General features: G+C 38.9%; 1 protein-coding gene across 3 annotated transcripts in view; it reads right to left on the bottom strand.

Annotated features, from left to right (window-relative positions):
- Positions 1 to 26,342, bottom strand: part of ETV1 (ETS variant transcription factor 1) — a 67,693-nt gene that overhangs the window by 7,692 nt on the left and 33,659 nt on the right. For all 3 annotated transcript variants that reach the window (XM_082046650.1, XM_082046649.1, XM_082046651.1), the window contains exons 6-11: positions 25,600 to 25,729; positions 23,840 to 24,028; positions 19,706 to 19,953; positions 7,626 to 7,692; positions 4,764 to 4,834; positions 1,579 to 1,748 (exon numbers count right to left, since the gene is read on the bottom strand). In XM_082046650.1, the coding sequence (XP_081902776.1) occupies positions 1,579 to 1,748; positions 4,764 to 4,834; positions 7,626 to 7,692; positions 19,706 to 19,953; positions 23,840 to 24,028; positions 25,600 to 25,729 (875 nt within the window). The remainder of the gene's footprint in view (positions 1 to 1,578; positions 1,749 to 4,763; positions 4,835 to 7,625; positions 7,693 to 19,705; positions 19,954 to 23,839; positions 24,029 to 25,599; positions 25,730 to 26,342) is intronic.

The following is a 26,342-nucleotide window of genomic DNA, read 5'->3' as shown; positions in this document are numbered from 1 at the left end:
TACCTTCCCTTTCTTAACTAACAAATCCTCTTAAGTTTTTGCACTATCTGCTGGGAACCATTTTTCAATAAATCTCTTTAATCTTGAAAAACTTTTAGCATACCTGGAAGACAAGACAAAACTACGATGGTAAAAAATACTCTGACTGAGGTAGAAGGCAAAATTAGATACCCCATTCAACAAAATCAAACAAAAGCCTTTCCAAAGATTTCACTCTGTTCTGGGCCAGGTCACACAACTAAGTAGCGCATGTAGCCTGCTAAGGCTGCAGACATGCAAGCAAAGTTTCAGTGTCAAATCAACTAAGACTCTTCTGTCATCAAATCCTCAGATGCACAGTGCCAGGATCTGCCACGGTGACTACCACTAGTGAGGGGGATGCTCAGACAAATGAAAGTAAGCACATGAGTCCTTGCAGCAACCTGCCTCTCAGCCAGACCATGTCGGGAAGGAAAGGGACATCAGTCCTGTTGCCATCCCCAGCTACTCTATCAAGCCCTAAGGGCTCTTGGCGGATGATGTAACTTAAATACAAGAAAGCTTTCAGGTCGCTTATGCCAGCAGATGAATGGCAAACAGCAGAAATAGCTGGTGGAACGCAGAAGCAGCCTTACACTCCCAAACCCTCTTACTCAGCTCTAGCTCAGAGGGGATCCTGATGGAAAATATGCTGTGATCGCCTCTATTACACAACTCTGTCCAAGGGGCTAAAATGTAAACCAGAAAGATACTGCTTTTTAACAACCATAATCAAATCATCCGCATCAGTATTACAATAAAATTCACGGACACCAGATTTTCCAACAATTTCCACGGCTGTTTAGAACACATGATAGATTATTTAATGCTACCTAGTCCAAAAAAAAGTTTACATAATAAAATGTTCAATTTATTCCTGTTTATCACACAAGTGAACTAAGTCACGCTCCAGCAAATAGTCATGAATACAAGTAATTTTATCTACCCCATGAGTCCTTCATGGTTCAGGAGAGCTGTGCGTGTACATGAGTGTTTGCAAGTCCAGGACCTCAGTGTGAACTAAACAATCTGAAGATACAGATAAGCGCAGGAAGACTCTGAAGATGACTCTAGAAAGGGGGGATTTATATAATTTTGATGGGATTTTAATGTCTAACAATCTTAACTTCCTCCTTTGCCATCTGTCAGACTTGGGGTCCTTCATTCTACAGCCTAAAAGTTCCAAGTTCCTGTATCTTCACACCAAAGAATATTTGGTGTTCAAAGACTATTCAGGGACAAGTTTCCAAAGGATTTTGGAACACAGCTCTATCCATGAAGCGATTCTGAAAAATCCAGGCCCTAAAATTAATGCCAAGTATTTTATAACTCTAGTACTTGCAATATTTTTACTATTTAGTGGGACTAGAAAATTAAGACTATGCTTAACCACACCTCTGTCCTAACTGAAGTAATACCCCTGCCATCCTTTCTGTCACCCTTCTAAAGTGCTAATGAAACAAAACACTGAAGGCAAGCAAGACCCAGAGTCCAAAGGAGTACTATTAAATTTGCACAACGGGGCAGTGGGTATCAGGACACGCTGTCTGTCTAACATACCTCCTCTGGCTCGATCAGCTTGAATTCCATGCCTCGGCCAGTCCATGCTATGAAGTGAGAGTTTGATGGGTCATCAAGAAGAGCTACCAAGAACTGCCAGAGCTGAAGCGAGCCTCGCCGTTGATACGTGGGTCCCTCGCGGTACATGCCTGGCTCCTGTTTGACATCACCTGCACAGAACAGCAACAATGTTAGATGAGCAATGCTCAAAAAGCATCATCACTCCATTTGTCAGAAAAACTGGCAAAGCAATCATTAGGGTTAATAAAATAGAGGGAAAGATTTCTTACTACCCAGCCACCCACAAACGCAACATTCCTCTGTCTGCTGTTAATTGTAAACACTCTTACAATAACACATTAATATACTAAAAAGTACCGAAATTCAGTCATGATTTATGGAAGTCTCCCTAATCCTATCCCCATTTACTTCTGATACATGCAAATCTCGCTTGCAAACCATTTTGCAATATCCTTTATCTGAAAGAGCATGAACTATTTTTGTAGGCAACTCTGATGTCTGAGTACTGCATTTGTGTGCTATACTTTGCACAACCCCCAGTTTTGGAAATGTAATGTATGCTTCGTAAAGCTGCAAAACCGTATTGAGTGAAACTTCTTTTGCATGCAAATGCTTCTAAGGAAAATTTGACAAAGTATTTGACTTGGACTTAAACAGCATGTGCTTTATGTATAGCTATGCAAATCCTGCAGATATGCGAGTTCCTCTGTGGCATATTGGACTTGCATATAAGCACATATTACTTTTACTCATATATGCATATTAGATTAGTATTCCCCCTGAAAAGCAGTGAGTTAATTTTTCTAAAATTTCAAATCCAGAGGAAGCTTTTAAAAACAATAATAATACTCTGCTACCAGTTCCACAAACTGCCAATGAAAGACCATCCTTCTACAACCATACTGTGTCTTTGTTGTTTTTAAATCATATTTATACTAAACAACTCATGCCAACAACAATAGCTGAAAGGTCTGATGCTGAAGCAGAGAATATTTTTTTCTTCACACAATGATAGCAATCCTTGATACACTGGTAAAACTCCTAATTTCAACTACCAGAACAGCAATACTCTCCAATAAGCAGTGTTTAATACGGAAAGCCAGGACTTCACATTCAACCAAAACATTAGGATGCTTTGATGGCCATTACAGAACAGCTACATGTAGTCAAAGAATAATAATATTAAAAATGGAGCACTTCCTTTTGTAATCAGAAAAGACAATTGAGTCAATAGCTGTGGAAAACAAATAAATCAACACAAAGCTTTTTGGTTTATGTGAGGTTCAAGTTCCAGTCCTGAAAGGCCTTCATTTTCAAGGACAGGATTTTTCTTTTAACGATAGCTGAGCGATGCACAAATAGCAAGTGCAGTATTACAGAGGATCAGATTCTTTGCCTGTGCCGATCTTTAATGTCAAATCAAGCAGCTGAGAACCTACTTCTGAAACACCATGACTAGCCCTGAGCTAATACCACTTTTGCTTTACTGGCCAAAACATGATGACAAATCCGTTATTTTTTCCTCAAAAGTCATAATGCTGCAAGTACAAACACACCTATTTGTATTACAACATCAGTCTTCTAGAGTACAAGGTATCCTGTCAGTGGACAGTCACAGAAGCTGGCAGCAATCACTTGCTTTGCAAGCGCACGAATATTTCCAAACATTTATTTCTTTTATGGTATTTGTATTTCTTTTCCATTTTCATTCCCTTTCCTGTACAAAACCCAAACAAACAAAAAGGATTTTCAAGAAAGACATGGACAAATGCTACTCCTGAAGAGTTTTAAGTTCTTGCATACAGGTCTTATCCCATTGCCATAAATATTAATATGAATTTGCCACTGACACTGAAGACAGGTCACATTCACAATCATTGACACAATGTGCCTTAAAAAGGTAAGGGGGTGGGGGGAAAGTAGGCAATCCAAAGCCAGTAGACTTTCAATAAACTACCCTTTCAGTGAATGTGTCAACCCAGTGACAATGCAATTCTGGATTGAGCGTACTTCAGTCAGGTCTAACACTATTCCAAATCCTCTATTTATTTCTTGCCATTCCTTACAAACCCTGGAATGCATGTTGTACCTCCATTTGAGGAATGTGTAATTCTTTGGGTTACCTTCATTTTAGAGTCTCCGACTCTTCAGCAAACACAACAAATGCTGCCAGACACGCAATAGCTTTGTAATCCATATTAAGTGATTCTCAGGGGAAAACAAACAAAATAAAGCAGGAGAAAAACCCCAAGAGTTCTCCAGCTCTACTTTTAGCTATGGTCAGAGAGCTGTTCACAAGTTTATCAGAAGGTATCACATCTTTTCCAGTAAAATAAATAAAGCCGTACATGCATCCACTAACACAAAGAAGCCACTCCAGCATATTTAAATAATCCATCTCCAAATTACTTCCCAAAGTTGCAGACTAACAGAGTCACCAGTCAGAAATACTGAGTCCATCTGCTTTGTCTATAACAAAATAAATCTGAAATCAACTGAGTTACACCAGGAAACTGATTTTACATCAGAGTAACTGAGGATAATTTGGGCCATTTATTTTAATTGACCTCAGAATCCCTCTTGGAAAAAAATCTGTTGTAATGGGTACTGCTGTGAAAAGATCATTGATTTGTTATCAATCCCACTGAAAAATAAACCAATAGTACAATGTTTAACATGGTGCAAATATACTGACACAAACACAAAAATGCCCTATACACTCACTCCCCACTATTCATGACTTCACAGACAGCAAGACAAGAGGCTTAATCCCCAGTAAAACCAAAGCTGCCGCCTTCTCCACCGTTTTGTTAATTATAAGAACAGCTTTCATTAAATCCCAAACAACAAGCAGTATGTGATCATCAGTGCAATGGAAATCCTCCTATTACTTCTCAACTGTACAGGAACTGAGCTCTTCTGCCACAACTCTGGATACAGCATCTTTCACTGGCAAAAGTCAACCCACATCCTATTGAAAAGGAGACTTTGGTTTCAAGAGACAAAGGTCAGCTTTGGTTGGGCGCACCGCAAATGGTGTGTTAAGGAATCCTACATCGGAACATTACTGAGCTTTTTTTGATCAGCAACAGAGAAAAGTCCCTCACCTATTCCTTTTTCATCTCCTGACACACGAAAAAGAAAGAGAAATGTGTCATACATACCGTCAAACTTCTCTGGAACAACACAAGTGTCATCATAAAACTGCCTAGGTCCCTTTTCATACATGCAACCTGTAAGTTAAAAAAGAGAGAAATGTTTATATAAAAGATGCATGGAGAAAGAAGAGACCATAGGTTTAATGCCAGAGGGAACACTAAGTCATAGAGGAATCAGATTAATATCCCACATCCTTTACACATCACCCAATCGCAACATTTTGGCCTCAGTACAGGGTTGTTTATTTAATGTATGCATTCCCAAAAGACTGATAATCTCCACCTGCAAAAATGAAAAAGCACCCCTTTTTCTCTATGATTTATTCTAAAATGTTTGTCTCATTTCCTGTTTGAACTAGCACGGCTTTGACTTTTAACCATTGGTTCCTGTGGGTCTTCTCCCTGCGAGACTAAAATGTCCTACTCAGTAGCTCCTCCTTATACTCACAGAAGTCACCCCCCTTGATGATTCCTCCAAATAAGATAATTCTGTACAATTTATTTTTGCTGTTAAAAGACACTCTCTGCAACCCTACGTTCCTCCTAGCACTCTCTTCTGTACACAGTCCCACTTTTCAGTATTATTTTGATGTTTTGCTTAACCAGAACTGCACTGTATGCAAGTATCAGCCTCACCAGTGCTACTCAGCAAGACAAAACATCTCCTCCTCTCCTGTCTCCCTATGGCCCTACTTTTGACTGTGCAAATACTACAAGAGGCCTTTTTGTCATACAGTTGCAGTATTTGGTTGGGCTGTTTTCCCACTGTGAAGCCAAGGAGGAGGAGGCCCACCTCAAAATCATTTTTTCCAATATACTGCTTCCCAGTTCCATAGGCCTGGTCTACACTCAGCATATTAAAAAACCATTTTGTTTAATGTGCCCAGATTACCAAACAATTCAAACTGTTTTCTGTGACTGCCCTGTCCTGCCCATTATTTACCACTCCGCCTATCTTTGTGCCATAAAGTTATCTATTAACTTTGTCCCATATCTTTACTGAAAATGTTGAATAGCAACACTCCTGATATCAATTCCTACAGAACTATAATAGAAACAGTCCATTCAGAGATGACTGGCCAGTGCCAGCCACTTTTAGATCTGTCAGTTGGCCAGGTCTTAATGTATTTAATGTGTACTTTATTGATACTGCTTTGTGCTAACTTCTTAATCAGAATGTAATGCAGTAGCAAATTGAATGCCACAAAAAGTCTAAATATAAGATACAAGTATCTTTAGCAACTAAACTTTTAATCTTAGCAAAGAATAGAATCAGATTTGACATGACCTTTTTTCCATAAAATCATGTTGAGTGATTTCCAAATAGAGAGAACAAATATTTATTGAACATCACTGCTTTTTCTACGTCATTCATAACAATTTTACCACCTCCAAGTACTCACGAGTGTATAACATGGCAAAGATTGTTTTTCCCATGTCTGTGCTCTGATTAAAATTTAAATCTGTTGACCTTAGCCCTGCAGCCTGTGGATTTTTCCCTGATGTCTTTCACCTCTCTTATCAAGGTTCTATACTTCATATAATTTCATATACCAAGACTGTTATAAATTTCCAGCTCCTGTTTCACCCTCCTTGCTAAACACCACCTTTTATTTCTATTTTCTGCCTTTATTCCACCCCAGAAGCAGTTGGGCTTTCAGCCAGATTTGTTATCTTTCCAGTTGTGTCTTTTCACTAGCGTTCATTCACTAGTCTTACTAGAGGACTTGGATTCATACATCTGTCTAAATTCTCATCAATCTCAAAACCAATTTCCCTCATGTTTGTGAAATTTGCCCCTTGGAATAAAAACAAATAAACCCTAAACAAGCAAACAAAAAATTATACATTGACAAGAAAGATACACCAAAGCAGGGAAGTGGAGAGTACAACATCTTTTTCAATGGTCTTCTTTCTTAGTTCTGTTGGCCTTCTCTTTTCTAATACATTTAAAGCGCTTTTACTCAGAATTATTAATTTTGACAATGATCTAAGTTCTGCCCTACTGAAGAGTGGCCAAGGGAACTGGGGCTGTTTAGCCTGGAGAAAAGGAGGCTGAGGGGAGACGTTATTGCTGTCTAAAACCACCTGAAAGGAGGCTGTATCATGGAAGGTGTTGGTCTCTTCTCCCAAGTAACAAGCAACAGAACAAGAGGAAATGGCCTCAAGTTGTGCCGGGGGAGGTTTAGGTTGGATGTTAGGCAAAATTTCTTCACCCAAAGGTTTATTATTAAGCATTGGAACAGGTCGCCCAGGGAAGTGCTTGAGTCACCAACCCTGAAGGCATTTAAAAGACATGTAGGTGGGGCACTTAGGGACACGGTTTAGTGGTAGACTTGGCAGTGTTAGGTTAACGGTTGGACTTGATGATCTTAAAGATCTTCTCCAACCTAAATGATTCTAAGTCATTAGGATTTTTGGTATGTATCAAATGGCTACATAGTTTGAGCCTACGCAGCACCAAAACATTGCAAAAATCATAACAAAATGAAAAGCCAAAAACCTCCACTGAATAAAATTGATTGTTTAACAGTTAACTGAGCCTGTCACACCAATAGCCTGGAAAAAAAATCACTTGAGCAGAATGAGTGAAATGAACAAATTTTTAAGTGTCTCTTCCTTTCAACTGCTAGAGGCCTTGAAAAGCAGAACGAGTAAATTCATAATAAAATTGCTTCCATCCTGATCAACCTGTAGCACTAAAAGAAGCTACAAAAAAAATCAGAAACTCAAGACTGGGAAGGGAAAGAAAGATGATGCGAGTCTTCTCAGCAGCAGAATTAAACCAGTGAACCCCAAATCCCCCTAGGCTTTTTAATTTTTTACATTTCTCTCATATAGAAGCGATACATAATAGAAAACTTAACTTCTGTTCTGTTGGGGTGAGCCAGGAAGCCTTCTTGCCTCATGTAAATGGAATGGCAGCTAGGCACTTCTGAAAGGAGAAGACGACAATGCTAGTCAGAAGACTGTCTGAAATTAAAGGTGTGCAGGTTACCAATGAGACAGGCTGCAGGCAGAATAGCAACAAAAAGGATGCAAGTTACAGTGAGGGGGAACCTGTCAACACACAGTCAGCAATTCAGAGCAGCATGCACAAGCCATGGCAGAGGAGAAAATCATAATGTGAGGATCATAGAGTCCACCTAACATAGGCACTTGAACTCAAACAATTATTGTAATCAATTTTGCTAAAAGCTGACTTTCATGACAATCACGCTTTAGACCATTCACAGATCAAAAAAAGCCACACAGGACAGTATAAATATTTTAAGCTCTGTGCTTGTATATCTACCTTTGTAACTAATTCAACCTAGCATTTTTAATAAATTACACAGAAAAGCCTGCCAATCACACTGGAGACTTATAAACTCTACATTAATACAAGGAATGCCAGAGTGAATTTAGAATAGGATATTGCTTTTTAGACTCCAGTTAAGGACTTGAAGGGTTAATGAAATTTTCTGCAATTACTAAGCATTTCATGTAGGAATTCAGATACATCAATTTCACCCTCCAACTGTACATCCTTAAACAAAAAAAAAAAGACAAATCCCCTCCCCCTCTCAAAAAAGAAATAGTGTGCACATTTTAAGTAATACAGACATTCGCCATTCCCCACTTCTACTCCAATTTGCAAAAAGAATGAGAAAAACCGAACAGAACTAATGAAAATGGTGCTCTTTAAACATCTTTCTATTTTTAACCTGTGTCTTGCACTGTCCCCAAGTAGCTACATCCTATGCACTAGGATTTGCAAACAGAAATATACCATAAACGCTTGCCCTTCTAGATCATGTTAAACCCACTTCTTGGATATCAAAAATCCTGCTTAACAAAGTCTATTTGATCTTGTGATAAACTCCTACCCTAAACTATGCAATCTGTTACCAGTAACTTGTAACTCTTTCAGAGATGCAGAGGTCGAAAGAGCAGACATTATTTTTCCAACACTGCCTACAGACTCTTTGAGGCTGTGATTCCAAATTTCACTGTTCACTGACTAGTGATGAGTATCAAAGATTTGGCAGGATAAGAAAATGAGGTTTTACATTGACTTCACAAAACAAGTGAAACACAGGGCAGTAATAAGGAGTTTCCTCTAACAGTCCACAGTCTCTCTTGCACATCTGTGTCGAACTCTTCATTACCTACTCTGGATGAAACACTCGGTGCCTGCCTGCTCAGGCCTCGAGAATCTCTAATGTCTCAGGCAGCCATTCTGAGCAACCACAGGAATCAGTGACTCAGTGATCACCCAAGTCAAGTACAGCTCTGTACACAAGAAGTCAAGGCTACAAGTACTGGTTCACCTGCAAGGAATCACTTACGTTACCAAGCAGATTGAATTTTAAGGAGAATGGAAAAATTTACGTAAAAAAAAGAGGAAGTTGAAGAACTGAAACAGATGCTATTTTCTATTTTAGGTTAAAATCCACCCGTACTGGCAGCAAAACACTTTTTTGACTCATGAACTCCACTCCTGCAAAGTGATACAGCAGAGTATACAGAACAAATAATCATGCACACATCCAAGAAGCTGTGTTCTTAGCCAATTTGGGGTTTCATCTCCCATGTTCCTAAGTCAATTATAATTAACATCTGGAGTCTTTTTAAGGCAAGCATTGTTTGTACCAACATTACTCAATCTTCTGGTTAGCCTGTGCTTAAACAGTCCACAGAGGACCAAAAAATACAGCAAGGAAGAGTTTATTTCTCGTAAAGTAACTAGAGTCTTGTTATCTTAAAGTGCTATCAGTTAATTTATGACTATCAGAGTGGGTCAGACTCTAATCAAATTGTAGAAACATTTCCAAAGTGATTATTCAATCAAATGACTAACATGGTTAATTAGGAGCCATAAACATTGCTCTGAAGTTCATCAAAGTAATGACTTGCCCAGAAAAATTACTGCTAATTAAATTGCCTGCTGCTTTCATTTCTACCTTATCTAATAAAAAGTCCAACCAATGAAATTTAGCATTGCAGTTTTAAATTGTACTAAATGCTTGACTAAGACCCAGAAGTATTTTTACAAGCTAAGCGGAGCTACTTCAAAAGAAAACATTTTAGTGCAGAAATTACAGAGCAATTATGTGTTTTCTTCTCCTGAAAGCATTACTTCAAGACAACAAATGAGACAGAAGGAGGCATAAAACACTTCTAGGGTAGGATCCAAGTGTCTGAGGTGACTGATTCTATCACCTTTTAACAATTTGTAGTCTTCTAAGCAAAATGTGCCTTGATTTAGGACACACAAACTTATTTCAGGCTTTTAATGAAATAATTCACATTGTAAAGTTACATCATCTCAAAAACAGCAGAGCCCCTTTAAAAAAAAAAAAAACAAACTTCTAAAAATACAGAGACATTAAAAAAATAATTTTTATTATTAATACTTAGAGGTCAGTCTTCATTGTTCACCTTGCTAACAGCAACATAGTAGTCATCTTAAAACAATGAATATGGCCTTATATCATATTGGTTTGAAACAATTTTTTCCCAGTAGATGTTATATCAAAAATATGTGTAACCTAGACACTGGAGAAATGCGTTCTCATCTGGGACTGTCACAAACAAGAATACTGAAAATAAGCTCTGCTGTGCCTTCATCAAAATACATCAAAGCAGAAAAAAAAGACTTCCTCAGGACAAGAAAAATTTACTACTGAATTATCAGGTAGAGGTTCTACATTTCATATTAAGGAAGACACTTGAATGGTCCCTTGGTAAGGAAGATTTTAATATTAATTATCCTATCAGGATTTAAAGGGTTAGGTTGTCTCAGCCCTCTTTAACTCAACGTAGGTAAGGAATCCTTAAATTCCCTTTTCTGATTGTTTTTCAGAGATAAGGACCAGGTTTCAGACAAACAATCACACCCTGCGCAGAAACAAACAGAATTTCAGCCTGCGTCCCCAGCCAGGCGAGACATGATGAAGACTAAGCTTCTGCAGGCAACGGGACAAACTGGCCATCTTCTCCTGAATGAAGCAGAGCGAAGCAGGACCTAGAAACCTGAACCAGGATTTATTCTTCAGTCACTTCTGTTTCTGACCTTACATATCCTTCCTATCTAAAGGACCACTTGTTACGTTACACTCTAACTCTGAATTACTTTTTAGTTCGCTTTATCAACATCATCAGAAGATTTGGAGGCCCAGGGCACTGCCCATGTGCATGTGACAAAGCATAGTGCGATACATAGCTATCACATTACATACATGCATGTGTAGAGAGAGGGAGATCAAGCTTAGAAGGTGTGGACAATCTGAAATAGTGTGGGTGAAGAGTCAAGTTATGGGCCTGGCACTGGTCTCCATGTGGCAGCTCTGGGGAATGGTACAGTCTCCTGGTGAGCGGCTGCCTCGTGCAGTGAGCCTGCTACCAAGTCACCTCAACTCATATGTGAAACTTGTCTACTTCCCTACCAGTATAAAACAAAGCAATGACACTAAAACTGGAACCTTCTTACTATTTGCCCATTTACTTCTCCAATTTACACTTTATTATGAACTAAGTCATATTAAGAACAGTTCCCAAAAGGAACTGCTCCCAAAGGGGCAGTTCCCCAAAACTCTGGAGGGGCTCCACTGGCAGTGTATACAGCCAGTCCTGTAATTTAACTTCCACCATATCCTTCAAAATGTAATTACATGGGTTTTGATGCCTATTTCAGCAATTCAGAGTTGGTGTGTCTGCACAAAGAGACATAAACGTGCTCTGTCACTTGTCTTCACGTAGGCAAGAAATACAGCATGTGCGGATTCCTCCCTTGTGTGCTGCTGAGCACAGGACACTCACAAGCCCTTCGAGTAGCTGGGACCAACCCAGCTCCCAGGTGCCACTGGCACATGGCAGTCTGACCCTGTGCTACACAGGGTGAGAAGAACACCAGTTCTGCCTTTGGTGCCCTGCAGAGCTCCGCCAAGGGCTTACCTGAGCAACACAAGCATTTCCCTGGTACACAAAGAGGTGGTTGGTACAGTGGGAGAGATTTTTTCCAAGTGCAGAGACAAAGGTAGCCTTTTCAAAATAAAATGCTCATGCTAGAACATGTCGTATTTCTGGCCTCAAACTTAAAACATCATAATCACACTCTAAGTAACTTTTCTGTTGATGGATTTCCAAGAACACTGACAAACTGTTTACAAAGGAGCGCTTCCATCCACCACTGAAACACATTTAGCCTCCTGGTGGAAAGCAGCTGTTTTCCACCACTGAGGAGCTCTGACCAGGCCAAGGGTGAGGAGCAATACTGAAAATACTGGAAAACAGACAGGGCTTTTTAGGTAAGAAAGACAATTCTTCAAATCAGATTGCAACAAGTGGCTAAAGTGGCACCAGGCATCACTAAAAAAGATGCATGATCTGTATTTTGCAGGGAGAAGTACCAAATGATTCTCTTTGATCATGAAACCTATGATTTTGTAAACCTGCAGAACACATTAAGATTAAAACTAGTACAGGTGTCCAAAAAGAGACACTCAGAACTTACGACAATCCCCCTATACAGAAAGTGCTTGAGTGTATTTCACAATGACAAATGCTGGTGGACCATGTTTTAGTTCAACCACCTATAAAAGCACTATCCCCTCAGAAGCTACATAATTACAAGAGAGTCCTACATATTGGTAAAATCCTGGCAACACAAAAGTCAGCATTATTTTTCCATTAGCAGGTTCAGCATGAAAAATGTAGGTGCACTGAAGTTACATGGGTGAAAACAGAGTCACTGTCTTCTCTGATAAAAATTAAGCATTCTCTTCCTGAACCATTATGCAGTTTTAAAACATTTAAATTGAAGGTTTTGTTGATCATTTTGTCTGTCACTAGCCTTCGTACCAGTAATTAGGAGAAAAAAAATCTCCAAGTGTATGTACTCATAGGTACACATACATCCCCTTATAAAAATCACCTAATTAAAATTTGTTCAGTTTAATTTCTTACATCTCACTTGACAAAAACCTACCGGAGAACTAGATTCGGCCCTACCAGCTCAGGTCTAAGTGGAATTATTACACATGTACAGAAAAAAAAGCCTTTAAGCAAACAGCTTCCTTTCCACAACTTTAGGTTTTAGATCTATGACAACATCTAATGCATTTTCTGAGACCAGATGTCAACAGCCTGTCTAGGCGATGTGTAACTTTTTATACAGCAGAACGGGAAAACAAAGGCTCATACATTCAGCTCTGAATTGAAATTCCACATGGAGCTGATCTTTTGAGCATACTTTAAAATCATATATTTGCTTTTATTAACCTCAGTAACTGTAAAACGTATTTTAAACATCGCTTCCCTTTGAATTCAAAAGAATGCAGCAGTATTTTCTCTCTGCCTCGCTCCTTTTGTTGGTAATCTTACTGCAAAAATGTCTGTGTTGCTTTTTCTCCCCCGCCCCATCCCCTGCCTGTAAAATCGAAGTTGGACAAACACTGCACGGCTGAAGTGACATATTTGAATGGAATTCAGACCAACCAGTTCCTGTTTATGTTTCTGATTTGAGAATGTAGCCTTCTCATTCACTATACATTAGAAACACACCAAGGCCATAAATGGTGTCAGCTTACAGGCAGGCAGGGCCAAGAAGCATTAATCATTACTTTAAGGCAACTGGCAAAAGCAGCAGCTGAGGGAACACTACACCCTTCAGCTCCGCATAAATGGACATTCCAGGGTTTGGCGTGTGTGCTTTTTTTTTTTTTCCCTTCAGCATCCATTTTATGAATGAAACTTCAGGCTGCACAGAGTCCATTCATATAAAAGCTATGCTCACAGGGCTCAGTCTCTCGGGATCAATCGGTCTTGGGTAAGGCTGATGTGATTGGTTTAAGGCAGGCTTCAGCCTTCCATTACTGATTTAAAATGCAGCCTGTGTCCATTTGACCTGCGTTAATGCACAAAGAGTAAATCCAGACTGCGCTCTCAATCCTCAAATCAAATCATTAGCCAGTGCCACTTACTGTAACTGTAGATTTAGAGGAAATTTATCCATTTCTTTGAAAAACAGGGACTGCAGGACAATTTTTCAGATTGTATTGTCTGCTTTGAGAGGAAGAATAAATGTATGGTCTCCTACCTATATGCTCACATTAGCCTGGTATTCAGGTTTTCCTTTGTTCATGAAGATAATATTAAAAATGAATTCTATTCTAACTACAGATTTCCCTCAGACAGAACTAGTGAATAGAGCAAATCAGCTAGATGGGAAGCAAGTGAGAAGTTAAAATTCTGCCATTCATAGCAATCTTCTCAAGTCCAGGTTTCCCAAGGTTCCCCCTCAGATGCTCTTATTTTCTACTGTCATACCATCCAACAGCCGATTTGTGTTTATGTGTTTCAAGGGCACATACAAAGCGCAGTGCAGCTTAACGACTGAAAAAAATCCACACTCACTCACTGAAAGAGCACAGCAAAGACAAGCTCCTGAAACAGAAGGGTGAAATATTTTAAACCACAGAAGTGAGACACAGGAAAACTGCAAAACCAAAAATGAGGAGGGGAAGACTTCTTAAACCTACTGAATACAAGAGCAAACCGCCACCACTTCTCCACTCCTGCCTTTATGCCAGCTGGATTTTCATTGAGAACAATTGTACTGCTGTGTAAAAGAATGTAGAGGCCATAAGGAGATCCAGTTTTGAGATGTGCGTACTGAAGCACCATATCCAGGAAAAGGATGGAGTCACTTCTGTTTCACAGAGCTTTTTATAAAACTGTGTTCAAAAATACTGCAAATATCTGCAGCCTGACCAAAAAAAAAAAAAAAAAAAAGAGAGAAAGAGACAAGGAAAGAAAAAACCTACACAGAATTTGAGGAAAAGATTAAGCAGCTGCAGGATTTATGAAGCAAGATCTCAACAACGAGTCACACAGACAGACTAAGAGTATACATGCAAACTGTCTACAGAGATTTAGAGTTGGTACATTAATACCAAGGAATTGTTCAGGATGAGCCAAAGAGGTGTAGCAATGAGCAAAGGAATGGAGCTGATCAAAGGGAAAATTTAGGCTTATGATCAAAAAATATTTTGTAACTCTGAGGTCTATTAGTCTGTGAAATAATCTCCCAAGGGAAAACTGTAGTAATAATACTTAGCACTCATATAGTGCTTTATGTTTTCAAAGCACTCTACAAAAATTAGCCAATATAATTAAAAATAGTAGTAGAAGCACCACAAGTTGTGCCATTTTAAATGCTGCACTGGTCAACACACTAGAGAACACACTAGAAAAAGCAAACTGGCACTGACTCTGACAGCTAAGATTTCCTTTCTTCCTTCACACTAGCATCTCCACATATCTGAACTTTACCTCCAAAAAGTAAAATATAATATCCAACTGTTGTTTAAAAAAAGGAAAGAAAAACAAAAGGCAATCTGCAGATAAATATTCTTCCACAAAATAAATTTAATTTTATTTTCCCTTAAAATTTTAAGTCAACAGCATTCTCTTATGCTGTTCTGCAAACTCCCAAATTGAAGGACATGCCAGCTGACCTCTAGGGAAGAACGTGCTACTAGAGATCTTTTTCCACATCAACTCGCATTGATTTGCTTTTCAAAAACCACCACATCATGTGAAAGGACTGTTGCTTTTTATTCTGTGCCCAGTCATTAGGTAAATACACATTTATAACATGGACAGTAGAATGCTAACAACATCCTAACCTGTAAGAGCAAACTTAGGAGGTTAAGAAATGTCATAATTACTACTTCCTGCACAACCTTGATACAACTCCTTTGTCGCAAATGAATTATGATACAGCCATTCGCCTCGGCACACTTGTCTCTTGAGTGCACAGGTCAAAACTGTTTGGGGAGGGAGAGCCATGCTGTAAACAGCTTTGCAGGTGGAGCCCCTGCTACATTTGTTACAGAGGCTGGAAGTTGTGTACTTCATGAGGCAGAACATTTCAAGAAAGGAAAATACGTCCTTCAGGATTAATATAGCTGAATTTTAGGCCCCAAAACCCATTCCAGCCCCAATGAAGTTTTCCAAAGCAGTCATATCACTTCTGCCAGTTTTTTCGTATTATTTCTTATTTTTGCAGTGCTTACACAGGGACCCTAATCTGATGTTTCTGTACATCCTCGCCTAGAAATACAAAGAAAGTCCATAGGAGGTAAGCTTTGAACATATGTAATACATCATGTTCTTTAAAAACTATCCAGTCCTAACTGGGTACCCAAAATAAACAGGTATACAGATCTGATGTGTCTTTCTGCCTCTGCTCATCTCTCTTAACAAAGGGTCCCTATCCATTCTCATATGCCAACACAAGGTATTTATTGCTTGACGTCTCAGGAATTAAAGGGATGAGCAACTCAGAAAGCAAGACATGGAGGCTAATAATTCGTCTGGATAGTTCATTCTTAAGTGATGTGACTAGCATCTTGGAAGAAAACCTTGGAAGTGACAGGGAGAGAATCTAAATTTTCTAAGGTCTGTTCAAGCATTTAATTGTGGGGCTACCCTGAAATGTAACTGTGAGGACAGCCCTGCTAATGGCTGTAACCTGCTCAGGAAAGACTGAATCTGGATTTCAAAAGCTGAATTCCTGGCAACCAGTAATAAGTATATGCAAACAACAATTCCTCCTCTAACATCATCATGTGACAAATTTCAAAGTTCCTAAAGGCATGGTCATAAAAGAACTTTCCAACCAAAATAACTATTTTGATTTGGCAAAACAAAATTAGATTTAAACTTAATAATTTCTCATTTTAAAACTTGATTTTTAGTATTAATTGATACACACATAGCTAGAGTCATACCTTAGTATATTTGCAAATACACTACATTAAGACATTAAGAAAAGTCTGCAAAGATCCTGCTTAAAAATAAAGCCCAGAATAGATGCTGTATCTCAAGTTTGGCCGTTTTGTTTAAGTACTCAAATACATTAACTAAATTCTAGAAGTGCTAACTGCACAGAAATGCTCACCATTTGCCCTTGTAAACAAAGGTCTTGGGAAGCCTTCTGGAGTATATTAATTAATGATGCAAAATCTCAAAGCTCTACATGTCCTTGGCTGCATCTTTGTGCTTAAAGCTGCTAGACATAGCATCAAGTACTAAATACCTCTGACTGGCAGTCATGAAAAAAAAAAGAAATCTGTGGTGGAAAATGAGGCCTGATTGATTGAACATATATGATGCTCTGTGACTTCTAGAAGTGTAGACGAATAAGGGCGGGCTTCTACTCTGTTGACATTTTTCTTTTTCCATTATCTCAAACACTCTGCAGTAGAAATTGCATACCTGCAATTACAATTACAACTAATTGATCTGCCATTTCCCATGTCATAATTAATGTCATGTTTTAATAGAGTTATAATCATTCCATAATAATGCTTTTCATTCACTAGCTTCCCACAAAGTATAAAAGTATAGTGCACAAAAGCAATGAACTTTTATGAGGCTCTTTCAAAAACATCCCAAAAGGAACATCTCAGTGTATTACAATGAACTTTTAAAATATGTTTCTATATTCTTATCTGAGCTGCAATAAAATACCAAGCAAAAAGGACTTTTCACTCTGGCATTCCTCCTTCCCTGAACATCCATAGGTGAAAAATGAAATCAATGATTCAGTGACAAATACATTATGTTTCCTAAGGGGTTATTTAATGTACTCTTAGCAAGGATGGAAAATGATGGTTTCTAGAGAACAGATGGTAACAAGACAAAATATCAACAGACCACAGTTGTTGACTGCAATTTATGGAGTGTACAGATGTGTCAACTTAAATGCAGTGATTCTGAGGCCAATAAAAGTACTTCCTGATACCAACAGATTAATTTTTCATGACCACTGGTTACACAGCTATTACATTTTTAAAAACTAATTATTCATCTGCAAAAGAAACAACAATTTTGCTTGAACGTCATTACTATAAAGTGGAATGTTGTTCTTGCTGGCACAAAAAAAAAAAAAAGGCATGACAGGATTGGATACAAGTTTGCACATCTTCCTTTCAGAACCAAATTTCCTGCTTTATTCCAAAAAGAATATTCCAAAGAAAGATGAATGCTAGCAGCCAACCCAGATTTAAAGTAATAGTATGCAATAAGGAGATCCCACTTTCTAGCCTAATATGAAGCACACTTACAAAAGAGCCTTTTTTCAGTCTTTAATTTAGCAGGATGAATAACAGTGCTTGTGAAGGTTGCAAGGGACTGGCAGTGCCTGAAGCTGCGGTCCCCCATTTATTAGCCATTGCCACATGAACTCTGCAGACTGGCTCTCCCGTGCTGGTCCATAAGACTAAAGAAACACAACTGCCAAAGAACCTTCATCAATGAACAGGCTGAGTTCTAGATCTCATCTTTATAATCTGAATTCATATTAATCTTGTCTTATATTTAAACTTGGAGAAACATTTCATCCCTGGTCCCCTACCTGTGTGGGCATAACTGAAATTTACCTAAGGATTGGTTCTTTGCTTGTCAAGAACTAGAAACGAGAAAGCAGCTCTACTTTCCAAATTCCCCTGTTCTAGCATAGACGTCAACTCTAAAACAAGCACTTTATATTAATGGTACCACAAACTACCCCCCTAAATAGACAATGTTAAGTTAGCTACAGAAACGACAATAAGAACCAGTTCTCTTCTGTATCAAATTGCAAGATAGCTTGTCATGGGCTAAGATTTCGAAGGAGACCTCAACTCAGCAGCCACATAGCCTTTGAGAAATAAACTGCAAAAGCATCTAGGCACAGACTGAACCAGCAGGAAAGCACTGCAGGTGCTGCAGCACCCAGAAGAGAGAGTCAGACTGAAGTCAGGCAGGGCCACCCATTCCCCCTGCCCAACTCAGCGTGTCCGACAGCAACAGAAGCACAGTGAAGACTCATTGAAATCCCTCCCTTTCAACAGTGTGGCAGACACAAAGCAGGACAGAGGCACAGACTGAAGGGGAGTTGCAGAAATCATTTACACAAAAAACTGGAAAACGTGTTTTGATTGCATTTTCTTGGCTCCACAGTGGCTGACTGTTTACCCCACCTAGCCCACTCCATGCTGCTTTAATTTCAGCTTCTCTCCATACCACCCTTCCAGCTTCTGTCTCCTTGTAACTTGGTACTCATTACTAAACTCCTTTTTTTGCATTCCTGATTCTCTCTCTCTTTTCCCAAGCATAATATAAATATTATGTTTAAATCACGGCAAACATTTACAATGCTTTTCCCTTGATTTATGCTTTTATTCTTTTCTATTGCTTTTCTGTTTTGACCGAAGCTATTTGAGAGGAGGTTCTGCCACCACCTCCTCGGTTTTGTATCATCCATAGAGCAATAAGGCTCCATTCCAGTTGCCCTATAAGCACAATCACAATAAACATTATTAATAGCAACAATGTATTCTCTACATCAGCAACCTGGCATCACAGATTATGTACCTGCACAAAACACAGCAGTATGCACAAACTGAGAAGCTGACACCAATTTGGCTGATTCTTCTCCCTCATTGGTTTTATAGCTGTATAAACCCCACTTCAGCGGAGTTATTCCTGATTTAAAGTAGCGCAAGCAAGAGGAGAAAGAGTCCTCTATTTCTGGCAGACAAATGAAAGAGCTCATAAAATGGAGCACACAAATTCAGAGGTCAGAGATGAGACAGCACAGAACAAGCCCCCTCTTAAGTCAAGCTCAGTTTTGCATCCCTGATTTTTTCTTCTCCAGCTTCTTTAACCTGTGCACTTTCTGGACAGAGACTTCTGGAAAACGAAGTCCTTTGCAGAACAAGCAACGGTGGAATGAGTCACACTGTATTATGTAGCAATCTTACTACTTTCTAAGCTATCTCAGACATAAATTATTTCAGGAGACTTAGAAGCCAAAAGAGCAAGTTTCAATTCATACAATCAAAACATCAACAGCACTGGCTTGCACTAATTTATTACTTTGCTATGCAGAACTAAAGGAAAGTCTCACCTACCTGAATCATATGCAAAATCTCTAGGTTCCTGTTTTATCATCAGAGGAGGGGGGAAGTTTTGACTGGCTGCACTGCCAACCATAGCGTTGTGTTCATAAACTGGATCGTGGTACTCCTGCTTGAAACCTTGAGGCGGGAAAGGGATGTTTGGCTCAGACATCTGGCGCTGATATATCGGACGTCCTTCCCTTGGCATTGCAGGCAAAGGTGGGAAAGAATTGCAAGGTTCAGAGAGCTGGCGGCGAAATCTAGGACACAAGTTAGAGAGGTCATGTAAAGGACTTGAGCTACATTCTGTTTCCCAAAGATCTTCACAGGTCACGATCAGTGGCTGTATCGCTTTCTCAGTAGAAATCATGTTGGTTGTGATCATGCCCAGTGGTCCCATCAGGATCACTTTCACTGTAGAACAGCAACAAGCAAAGAAACAAAAAACCCCACCTATTAATAACAGCTCTAAGACCTATCCCCACCACCATCCTCTTTGCATTCACTATCTTCTGTCAACAGAAGAGGCAAATAGGAACTGCATCAGCTTCAAACCAGCAGAAAGACTGACATCCTACCACAGTAACACGAAGGAGGCTTAGGCAGAGTTCTCTGTTCTTTCATGAGTATCAGCAACGTATTGCTTGTACTCCAATTTACTCTTATCGTTCTTACAGTTACACGGAAACCATTCTGACCACAACAAACACAAACATTTTGCATAAAGAGTATTGTCTGCTGTAAATCTGGAATCATTCCAGGATAAAAGTCCACAGTTCCGTCCTCTCCGGGATAGTGCCATGTGAGATCTACCTGCAAGGCTGCACTGCATTCCAGCTCTAATGGAAAGGGCATATAAGCATCTCAGCAAAAGGAGAGGGTGCAAATTTCTGCTAAGAGAAACAATATCTAAGAATTTCCCTTCTGCCTTAACTTGTTCCCTTGGTCATTTCTACATGAAAGAAGTCATCCATAGAAGCCGTTCTGCCATCAACTACTCCCAAATGCTGTTCAGCAGGTATAAAATCTGACAATTCAGTTTTAAATTAACTTCATTTACATGCCGTGCTATTTGAGAACCTATGCTTGTTGTTTCTTCCATAAAACATATCTACCTGAACTAAAAGGTCTGAATGTATTGGACATGTGAAGGTTCAGAAGCACACAGAAGAGCAAAAGGATGCTATTTTCCCACCGTGCCCTGATGAACTGCACAAAGTCTCCCTGTGATCTCCTGCAGATTACCATAGCAGTGGTAACCACCACTGCAGTAACACTGGGTCTGCACTAAACCACAGCAGATGCAACATCTTTCAACAAACTACCTACTAGTCCTGTTAGCACTCATCATGAACAGGGCACACTTTTTTTTTTTTTTAAAAAAAAAAAAGAAAGAAACCTGTGCCTTTCTCTGCAAGTTTCTCAGTGCCACACTAAAAAAAAAATAAAAATAAAAATAAAAATCAAGAACTAATAATTCCTCAGCTTCCTGTACTCTGGATCTGAATCAACTTCAGTTCACGCAAGCAAAACCAGACATTCTTTTGGGAAAAACTGGGTGAGTGAAGAATTCAGAGGTTTGATCGCACAGGCAATACAATCCATGACTTTCAACTCATATGTACTGTATGTTTCTGAAACAATTTAAACTCTGATAACATCTGTCATAATGCTTCTGTGAACTTGGTCTGAAAAATATTCACTACCATAGCTTAATTCCAAATACTGTGGGAGCTACAGAGGTAGACACTACTACAATGTAGTAGTGGAGACAAAATTATTTTTTTTTAATGCTGCTGTAAATATTATATTTTGCAGTAGAAAGAGTACTGCACTGTAACCTTGGGTTTTGCAATTCCACCTACACCTGCAGAAAATAAACTTAGAAACTCAAATGTATTATGAAACAGTCAGGCTGACTGGCACTGCATTCATTTCCCTCTTTTCCTTTTTTCATTAGCCAAAAAAAGAAGCAGAAATTATCATTAAGAACTGTCAAGGAGTGAATCAGAAAATTGCAACTTGAAGTTAAAATAAGAAACAGGCTCACTCACAAAGCCTCAAAGGAAGTTAATAATACTTGTTGTACTGGAAGCTTTGTATGGAATCAAGCCATTTGTTTATACAAGTGGATTTGATTCCTGTTGGTACTTGTTAGGACCACTTATCGTTCATATATTCATGCACTGTACGAAGATGTATGGGCTGTATGTTCTAGATACTAATGCAATCTTATGGCACCAATGCATGTTCCATAGAAATATGCCTTGAGATTCAGATTTATATACAAAATCACGTAGGTAGGTCATTTGTTTAAATGACATTTTCTGAACACACTCATTGTAGTAGCAGATCACCTTGTAAATCGGGACGATTTGAATTTCACAAAAATGTGAAGTACATTTACTTCAGACATTTGTAAGTGTGAAGATTCACAATACATAAGAAAACTGGGAAAAAACATCTTCCATTACAATTGTACCTTTCTTTAAAAAAAGAAAAAAAAAATATTTTTTTGGCCAGAGTTTTCTGTTTTGGACTTCACTAAAATACATCATGCTCTATTACAGAAGGGAAGCACAAGTGCAAAATGCCCTAAAGAACATGAATATCAAAGATAGGGGCAGCAGGGGGGAAATTATGTAAAGAGCCTACAAAGCTTGGGCAGAGCAAGTGTTATAGCTATAGAAAAATATACTAAGGTGTACGCAAATCTCTATAAATACAAATTAGGACTAACATTCAGCTTCAATACTCTCTTTACAAGTGGCTCTAAAACAGAAGATTTTTTCATCTGAAAAATCTTATTACTGCTCTCTGAACAGAAGCCATTTAGCTTCTAGAGATTTCAGTCTCTTGACAACTTGACTTTGCTGTATATACAGAAACACATTTATCCATCATCCTGTAATCAAAACCACTGCCTGGCTTCACTGGAGGCCTGCGTGGTTAGACCACAGTCCACAGAGGGGGAAAAGATGGTGACTATGGCAGCTGAAGGGGCCAATTCAGTGTTTCTTCACTCCCAGCCCCAGAAGGGCTTGTAGAGAACCTTGGATGATATTTAAAACTATTTAAGCAGAGCACATAACAGCAACATACAACTTAGTAAACCCCTTTCAGAAGTGATCTGCACAAATCCCTGGAGATAATAGCCCTTATAAGAGCAGAAGCAGGCAGATCACACACTCAGCAACTGTGATTTGCTTTTCAGGTGCTTCTTAATTTGCTAACGTTTAAGAGCTAAGTCGAGTTTCTGAACATATATATCTCTTTACATACAGCTGAAATTTTAAAAGCTCGGAGCAATCACACAACACCACCGACAAAACCAGGTTCTTGCAATAAAGGTTAGGATAAACAGAATTCCACAAACAAGTGTTTGGTCTCAAAACTCAGTGAAATCCACTGAGCATATCTGCTGCAAAACTAAGCTAAGAAAGACAGTCAGTTGTCTGGGGATTTCTAACATATCAAAACAAAATAGGGTGACTTAAGGACAGTTTAAGCTTTAATGCTAGTCTCTAGCTCTTGTGGCTTTTACTCAGACTAATGTTATTTAAGCACAGTTTATGTTGGCATCTTAGTTTGTTTGAAATACTATATTTCAAAAGGGGTTGGAAAAATGATCCACCCTTCCAGAGAATATTCTGAAGCAGTAACACCATAACTTGGCCACTTATCTGTTAGATAGGTGAGTTGTTTAGCAAGAGGCCAGACATTTATAGCCAGGATCATGCCTACTAGTGACTTCATTATGTTGAAGGGCTAACTAACTTCAAGTGAATCACAGAATAGCCCAGGTTGGAAGGGACCTTGAAAGACCATCTGTTCCAGCCTTTCGTGGGAAAGGGAGCCTACATGAGATTATCCAGAACCCTGTAATTAGCCTCACAAGACAGAAAAAGGTAGTCACTAAAACTCTGTCACTGCCAATATGAACTCCTACTGAAGTGCACCAAGCCGGGCGCCAGCCTTTCACAAAACACTATTTCTGACACTCTGAAAGTGCCTGGTTTTCACCTTGGTCCCCCAACTCACAAGACAATAGTTATGGGTAGGAAGCCAGTGCTACCCTTTGTAAGAGACCTGCAGCCACAACTGAAATACCTTCTGCACAGGTCCCTCATGTGTTTTGTGTTTTACCTGTGGTCCATAGGGAAGCTGCTGTCTGGAATGGACTGCGATGGAGGGAGATGGGTAGGGAAAACCCGGTCAGGTTTCGGAGTCTGAGCTGAGTTTGGGGAGGCATGGTGCAGCGGTGACACAGGAGTACTGGATGGCGTTGGTGGGTTGGAGGGCCTCATTCCCACTTGTGGCTTCTGATCATAGGCACTATCAGTAAAGCAAGGGGAAAGAAGGTCAGGTTATTTTCTCTGAAAATAAAAAAAAAAAAGAAGGTAGCATCTACATCCAGAAAAAAAAAAAAAAAAAATCAAGTGTCACATTTATAAGCTTTTTATGATAGTTACCTTATCAACCAGTTTAGGGGAGAGGAATTCTCTACATTACGAAAAGCACAGAAAAAAATATCATTTTACAGGCAAGTGGTTCAACACAGCATTTTCTTCTCTGGGGCACAGAAATGTATTTTTAAAGGATTCGGTCTTCCAGCGACATTCTAACAGGAGGCATACAAAATACATAAAAGTAGATGCACCTGGACTTGAGCATGAGAGCTGGCAGTGCCTGTCAAGACTCTTTTTTAGAGCTTGCACAAACCACAAAGTGAGACAGTAAAACAATACAGCTAGAGGGAAGGGATCTGACCCAGAAAAACAGTGGTATGTTGGCTTAGCTACCCACACTAGGATGTCAGCAGTCTCTCCTGACAGGTTTCTTTTTCCCCCCATTCTCTCAAAAATGCTGATCCTTCAGATACATAGATGCTGTTTTCAAAGTTGTCCTAAATCAGGAAAGGACTTGAGCACACTTTGATCATCCCTCTTTCTAAACGGGAAAAATGCAGACATTAGGCAGAGAGTAAGCAAGAACTTGCATACTTTCTTATGTCAGGTCCCCTATCACCCATCAAACTGATCAATGTATGCATTTCATTTTTGAAATAAAAATCACTCCTCTATGACGGGCAAAGGTGCCAGTCTTTTTTTTTTCCCCTTTCATATCCAAAACGTTAAATGTAAATGCTTTAAGTGCTAACAGGTTTTGTAGTACATTAATGAGAATAAAAACTCACAAGCTAGATGAAAGATTCTAAAATAGACTGAAATGTCAATAAGAAAGCCTTCACTGCTGACACTAAAGGAAGGAGTGACATGTAAGTGCAAAACAAAAGAAAGTCAATAAAGAATGCAGTAGTATCAAGTCTCTCCACTCCCACAAATATATAAAGCTTTTATTATCTACCCCTATAAGAGAAGATAACTTGTTTTTGAATAGGTAACAAAGATGCAGAGACTAATGAAATAGTCTTTTCAATTGTAATCACCCATGAATACACACATATAACATCTTCAAAACTTGTCAAATGCCTAATGTGTTGCTCAGACTTGCCAATCTCTTGCTTGTTACACAGATCTCTCTTTTTCCTAATGTGAGTAATGCATTTTGAAAGTACTTTCAACACAACTCACAGAAAACAAGATACTCCTTCCTTCTGTTTCACGCTTGCACTCTGGGTTTTTAAACTTTGGCTGTCTCCCACGGAGAAGGAATGGAGAATATGCATTTTGATGAAAAACACTACTTTAAAATGGTTATATAAGTGTTTGATACAACTGTAAACAACTCCATCAGTGTTCATCAGCTAAATGCATTATCTAATCAGTCTGTTATCTGCTGAAGAGGTAACTTTTATAAGAACTCTATTATGGTTTTATTACTCTTTAGACAGTCCTCATTTAAATCAGCAGTTCTCACTGCAAACATGCTCCCGATTGCTTTACCTGACATTGTACAGGCACTTTTCCCCATAACTGAACTTGAATGGTTGCTCTTGACTGCAAGCAGAGCCAAGTTCCGAACATGGGCTATGGGGTTCCTTCTTGATTTTCACAGGGAGACCATGAAAAGCCACTGGAAAGAGAAAGAACATGTAATTAAAGCCCAAGTACAATATTAACAATGAGCTTTCTCAAGTAAGATAGACACTGCTAATTAAACACATGATTAATTAAACCATTGTAATACTAAAAACAATATAGGAAATAAATATTTCAAATATTTCTTTGGGTGTCAACTGAAAAACAGACACCAGAGATCCTTCGCACTGGCTATTAGCACTTTTATTGTTTAATAGAATGATGTCCAGGATCCCATCTCATTAGCAGGAAAATAACAGCCCACTTATATTTGGCTTAACTACTGTAAATGTTGTCAGAGGCAAAATACTTCTCAGGCACAAAATGTTTCTAAGTAATATTAGTGAGGTAGCTTTTAGCTATAAATGCAATAGTAGTCCACTTTGAAGAGTGCCACACAAATTACTCCAAAATAAATTTCTCATATATCAAACTCAAGTATATCATCAGCGATCTTCTCGTCCCACAGAATGCATGAAAATTTGCAGTGAAACTCAGGAAACTGGATGATTACATGTGCTTTTAGGTATAAATAATGTCTGAAAAAAATACACAAAAAATGGTCTCAGTAATTTTTCTCAAAAATACAAAATAAAAAATCCTGGCCT

This window comes from Streptopelia decaocto (genome assembly GCF_964273445.1).
Source record: "Streptopelia decaocto genome assembly, chromosome: 2".
Taxonomy (NCBI): Eukaryota; Metazoa; Chordata; class Aves; order Columbiformes; family Columbidae; genus Streptopelia; species Streptopelia decaocto.
Note: the sequence above shows the minus strand (reverse complement) of the source record. Positions and strands in the feature narration are given on the sequence as shown.